Source organism: Myotis brandtii, unplaced genomic scaffold (genome assembly GCF_000412655.1).
Source record: "Myotis brandtii unplaced genomic scaffold, ASM41265v1 scaffold55, whole genome shotgun sequence".
NCBI classification, from domain to species: domain Eukaryota; kingdom Metazoa; phylum Chordata; class Mammalia; order Chiroptera; family Vespertilionidae; genus Myotis; species Myotis brandtii.
In genome coordinates this window covers 1,973,363-1,979,362 of record NW_005370042.1, presented here as the reverse complement: position 1 = coordinate 1,979,362, position 6,000 = coordinate 1,973,363, and the positions used below count along the sequence as shown (strand labels likewise).

The following is a 6,000-nucleotide window of genomic DNA, read 5'->3' as shown; positions in this document are numbered from 1 at the left end:
GCACGAGAAACCCTCTCTTATAATCTTCCATTTACAATTTTTTTCTTAATATCGACTTTTTTATTTTTCAGATAAATTCAGTGTAGGTGCATCTTAGATAAATAAATAATTTTACATAACAAGTTATCTTAAAGACCATAGACATGGATTGACGAGAGAGGGGAAGAGCAATTTCTATGCCTCTGCCTTAACTCTCCCTGCCTTCCTAGATCTGACCAGTGTTTTGGTTTCAGCCTCAGACGCAACAGGTTTTCGTTGACAAGACAACCGCCTCACCTACTTATTCAAAATTTCACTCTATAAAAATGAAACCTCCTCTCTCGCTTTGCCCACCGGTACTAATAAAGGGAATAAATTTCTATGTTTCTCTCGATGCGCGCTACAGCAGTAGCCCGGTGACGTCATCACACATGTTCTCAAAAAATTAGGGTTGGCACGCAGAAGAATTTTGAGTCAGAGATTTTGCTGGTTTTGGCACGCACTCACAAAAAGGTTGCCCACCCCTGGTCTAGAGACAGTGGAAGTACCAGCTGAGCTGAGCGGGACAGAGCAGCCTGGGGTAGGTGGGCAGGTGCATTACCAGGTGCCCATTGAGACAGGCGGGCGGGACAGTGGGAACAGAGACGTGGGCCGAGGGCGAGGCAGGGAGGAGGAGCTCGGGTCCACACTGATGTTGGGGCTGAAGTCCCTTCACTTGTGCTGCGGATCTAAGTTTGTGGAAACTGCGGCCGCGGCCCCAGCCGCCCTTGCTGCGTGCTGCGGGCAGTGACGCTGCTCACGTTAATGCTGCTCTCACAGGGGCAGGAGGTCCTGTCGGTAACGGCCACCTGCCAGCGGCTTTAGGACGAGTGAGTCAGCAGGGCCGCCCTAGCCAATCGGCACCCAAGCTTTCCATCCCTGAGACGACTTTTGCTACAACTGGTGCAAACAGTGAGCAAGTTCCTACTTCCTAGCCTTTGGCTACGCCTTTGGAGCCCTGGTCTTGGGGGATGAGTCCCGTGTGGCGTGTGTGGGGACTTACTGTCCCCGTTGGTGAGTGCGCCGTTCTGGTCGCTGCTGAGGGGCGCGTCCGTGGCCAGGCTGGTCACCGAGCGGCTGAACACCTCCTTGTCCGAAGGCTGCAAGAGAGACCACGCAGTCAGACCGCCCTGTGGAGGGGAGTCCGAGCCTCTTTCTAAAAACGGGAGCATCAGCAAAAGCCCACACCCACTACTTTGGTTTAGATGAAGGGAAATTAAATAGATGTCAGTTGCTCATGTGCTCGGCACATGTCCCGTGCTCTGTGCCACGTGAGGCGAGGGCTCCTTTCCCACGTCCTGGTGGGAAATTCCGCTGGACGGGGCCGTCCCAGCATTGCCAGGGCACGGGCACCTCCCACCTGCGGGTCTGCAGATGGGCCCCGTGGGCGGTGAGGGGTCACCCCCTCGCGGCAGGGGAGGTGGGAACCAGAAGCCCCTGCTGCTCGTCGCAGGGAGTCCAGCACAACCTCAGCCCTGGCCCAGGTGCTATGAACACTATTCTGAAAGGTGAGCCATGCCGGGCAAAGCAGGGGAAAGGCCACCCACTGCTGTCACCCGGGGGAAGAGACCCCAGTCTGCCTGGCAATGACCGCTAACGTCCTCAACCCCTGAGACTGCGCATACCCAGCCGGGTCTGCTTCCAGCTCAGAAACAGCCAGCGGCGAACAGGCAGGTCTGCAGCCTCTCCGAGCCCGACCCTCGGCCCTGGGAGGGGAGGGTGGTGCGGGGAGCGAAGGCTTTCTGCCGGGCTCAACTGCGTAGGTGCATAGACGGGCCAGGCCGAGCAATGGCTATGGGTGGTCATCAAGTTGGCAGTTGATGCATTTCTACAAGTCCCCAGCTGGCCTCACGTGGCGCCTGAGCCATGGCTCCCAGGTCTGCCCCCACCCGTGACGGAACACGCGGTCTATGGGGGCCAGGAGGCCGCCCTGGACCTGCTCCGGTTCCCCCTGGAGAATGCTGGTGCGAAGAGCACCGGGAGCCTGGCCCGCGGGCCTCGAACATGTGACTCTGGACTGGGAGCCACACAACAGTGGAGTGCAAGTGGCTCACGCTGAGTCAAGGTCCCCAAGCTCGTGGGACTCAGCTGTTCCGCTCAGTGGAGGTGCCCAGGGGATGGGCCACTGTGGGAGGTGGCCAGGACCGCGAACAGATGCCAACATCGCAGGAGGGACGCTGCCTGGGCGGGTGTCAGGTGTGAGGGAGGAGGCCTCCCCGTAACAATCCATCCGGCAGAACGACCACACCTGGGCTCTGCCACCACCTCTACCCTTAGCTGCCAGGAGAAAGGCCCACGGGAACCGGACAACCAGAGGCGGAGACGGGGTGGGACAAAGGCCGAGGGGTGGTGCTGCGAACCCCAGGATGGCAGCGGGTGCGCCGAAGCAGAAGGGCAGGGACCCCTGGGGCTCCCTGGAGGAGAGGGTCCCAGCAGCTCCGTGTCTGCCTGGGCGTTTGCCGGGCAGGGCGGCCGAGCCTGGAGACGCCTCGGTGAGTGTGGAGCCCACCTGCTGCCTGCAGGCTTTACGCCCTCTCCCCAGACAGGCTGACTCCACACGTGCTGCCTGCCGGCGAGACCACACCGGGACCGGGAGACTACGCCAGGACTGGGAGACCACGCCGGGACCGTTGGGCGGGTGTCAGGTGTGAGGGAGGAGGCCTCCCCGTAACAATCCATCCGGCAGAACGACCACACCTGGGCTCTGCCACCACCTCTACCCTTAGCTGCCAGGAGAAAGGCCCACGGGAACCGGACAACCAGAGGCGGAGACGGGGTGGGACAAAGGCCGAGGGGTGGTGCTGCGAACCCCAGGATGGCAGCGGGTGCGCCGAAGCAGAAGGGCAGGGACCCCTGGGGCTCCCTGGAGGAGAGGGTCCCAGCAGCTCCGTGTCTGCCTGGGCGTTTGCCGGGCAGGGCGGCCGAGCCTGGAGACACCTCGGTGAGTGTGGAGCCCGCCTGCTGCCTGCAGGCTTTACGCCCTCTCCCCAGACAGGCTGACTCCACACGTGCTGCCTGCCGGTGAGACCACGCCGGGACCGGGAGACCACGCTGGGACCAGGAGCAGGCTCTGTCTGGGCACCGCGTGGGCACCGTGTGGGCACCGCGTGGGGCTCAGGCAGGGCCTCTGTGAACACGAGGGTGGCCCGGCCCCACTGCTGGAATGACTCAGCGGGTCAAGGGCATGCACCTGAGCGCGGAACCCTTCTCTCTCACCACAAGGACCAGGCTGCTCAGGCCGCTCAGGCGGCTCCTCCCAGGTGGTCCTGAAGCGCCTTCGGGGCTGGGTCAGGACCCGGAAGACACCGAGGGCTGCAGAACATAGTGAGGCCCGGCCACACCTGCAGACAGCGAGGCCCGGCCACACCTGCAGTGCTGTGACAGCGAGGCCCGGCCACACCTGCAGACAGCGAGGCCAGGCCACACCTGCAGTGCTGGGGCTCCCAGGCCCTAGTGAGCTTGGTGGCCAGCTGTTAGGGGGTGAACTGTATCCTCCCCAAATCCCTGTGGAGTCCCAGCCCCACTACCTTGGGAGTGACCCTATTTGGGAGCAGGGTCATTGCAGATGAAACCAGTTAAGAGGAGGTCTCACTGGAGTCCTTGCAAAGGGGGAACTTGGACAGAGACAGGCGCACAGGGCAGGGGTGGGGGGCACCACGTGATGAGGGAGGCACTGCAAATGCCAAGGACGCCAGCAAGCCACCCGTGACATCCCCTCAGAGCCAACCCGCTGACACCTCCTGGGATTCTGGCCTCCAGAGCTCTGAGGCAACAGACTTGCTATTTAAGCCACTCCATTTGTGGTCCTTCGTTATGACAGCCCTAGAGAATGACCACGGGAGCTAGAGCGGGGCGGACGCAACAAAGACTCATCCCTGCCGTAGTCCCAGGCTCCCTCAGGATCTCTCTCCTAGGCCCCGCGCAATTGCACCCGTTGTCAGAACCCCCCAGCAGCCGGCTGCGTGCACAGGCCTCTGGCCGTGGTGAGCCTGCACCTGCAGGAAGGACCCGCCCAGGCAGCTGGGAGCTCAGGCTGTTCTTTCCGGAAGGAAATTGTCAGCTTGTGGGAACACGCTTAGATGAGTGGCTGGTGTTTGAAAACATGCACATGTAGACACACACGCATGGAGGCACACATGCACACACGCAGACACACATGAACACATGAAGATGCAAGTGCACACACATAGACACATGGATGCACATGTGCACACACGCACACACACATGCACTGGGGCTCACCACGTTCATCAGGTTCTCATGGTCTCCGCTGTACTGTCTCGGCTTCTTTTCTCTGAAATGAAAAATGAGATGTTCCTGTGATATCACACTCACCATCTAAAATCAAACACACACCCCCTTCCCATCCTAATGTCAGACCAAGGTCAACTGCCAGGGAAGCAAAGCCGGACAGGCACGGGCGGGAGGGGCCGGGCGAGTCACAGCAGGGTCCCCACCAGAGGACCAGGCAGGATGCCGAGTGGACCCTGATCACATGTGGAACGCTGGGCGAGCGATGCCTTAAAAAAAGAGCACGCAGACATGTCTCCTGTTCTCCCAGCTGGAGGCTTTGCAGTCACACTGCGGAGGCCTCAGAAAATAATCAGACAGGACCAATTCTGGCACCTCAGGAAGGGTGCATGCTCTCAGGATGAGTCATGTGCACTTCCTTCCAGGCTGTGGAAAAGTCCGCAGAGTAAAAATAGAAGTTGTTTGTACTCGCACAGGCTAGGAAGCCATCAGTTCTAGAGCGCGTTCCCACGGATGCACAAGGCAACAGCGCCCCCTAGTGGGAGACTCGACAACGACAGAGGCGGCTGCCCAGGTCTGGGAGCAAAGGCCCACTTGGTCCTGGTCACAGGGTCCCAGCCCCGCAGGCCTGGGTCCCACTGGGCAGGCAGGAGGGGCTCCTGGGTCCGGAGAGTCCAGCTCTGCTTCTCTTGACAGAGCCATCAGGGGAGGAAGCCATGTCCAGACTCTTAAAAGACGCGTGTTGAGTCTCTTCTGAGGCCACTGGAAGGGCGCGGGCTCTCACCTGTCACAGCTGGAGCACAGGAAGATGAGGAAGGTGATGAGGAAGACCGTGGCGGCAGCTGCCAAGCTCCCCCACAGGGCAATCTGCAGGTGTCCGCCCAGCAGGCTCCCGGAGGGCCCCATGGCGGGAGCCGGAGGGGGCGCCGGCTGGCGTGTCCGTCAGTCCTCCAGACCTGGTGGCATCGGGCCGAGGACTGCGTCCGCCGCAGAGACCAACCTGTTTGAAACAATGTCTCAGGTGACAAGGCGCCAGCACCTGCTAACTAGTCCCCCCCGAGGACGGCTGGGCAGAGTCAGGGTCAGGGTCAGGGAGGCGAGTGCCTGCGTGCAGGCCCTCGTCCCCTCGCCGCCCAGGCCTGTGTCTCCTCCCCTGCACACGAAGGCGGGGCCCGTGTGCGGCGGGGTGTCTGATGGCGCCGGCACGTTAGCGGGTAGATTCCTTGGTGCCTTCATGTGCAGTAGGACCCGGGCCCACAGCAAGCACACGTGTGCTGGAGTCTCTGCCTCCCCTGGGCACAGCATTCATTCCATGGTGGTCCCCAACGTGAAGCCTGCATCTTCCCCACCGTCTCCCCAGCTCCCCTCCCCTGCTTTTCTTCCAGAGGTTAGAGGTCAGTGCAGTCAAGGCCGTAGGATGTCTCTCATTCACCTCGAAAACAGCTGTCTGTCCGAGTAGGTGGCCGCCTATGTCTAGGGCCAGCCTTCCCTGCGCTTCTCCAAACTCCCCTACGCACAGCTCCAGGCGACGGGGTCTGTGCTGAGAACCAGCCCCAGCAGAAGACAAGACCACGAACAAGGACGGCGCAGCACAGGAGCGGTGCTGGGACACCTTAGTGCGGGCCTGGGCCGGGCCTCTGCGAAATGCTTTCTTCATGAATTGCTGCCACGACTGGGCACGCACCGCTCCGCTAGCCCCGCACACACTGCTCTGTACGCCCCGCTCCGCTA

At 61.1% G+C, this 6,000-nt stretch overlaps 1 protein-coding gene across 1 annotated transcript in view; it reads right to left on the bottom strand.

The window, feature by feature from the left end:
- PAG1 (phosphoprotein membrane anchor with glycosphingolipid microdomains 1) overlaps nt 1–6,000 on the bottom strand; it is a 63,168-nt gene that overhangs the window by 9,170 nt on the left and 47,998 nt on the right. Inside the window, exons 2-4 of the mRNA XM_014549361.1 lie at nt 5,054–5,269; nt 4,261–4,312; nt 1,022–1,118 (exon numbers count right to left, since the gene is read on the bottom strand). Coding sequence (XP_014404847.1) covers nt 1,022–1,118; nt 4,261–4,312; nt 5,054–5,175 — 271 coding nt within the window. The 5' untranslated portion in view covers nt 5,176–5,269. The remainder of the gene's footprint in view (nt 1–1,021; nt 1,119–4,260; nt 4,313–5,053; nt 5,270–6,000) is intronic.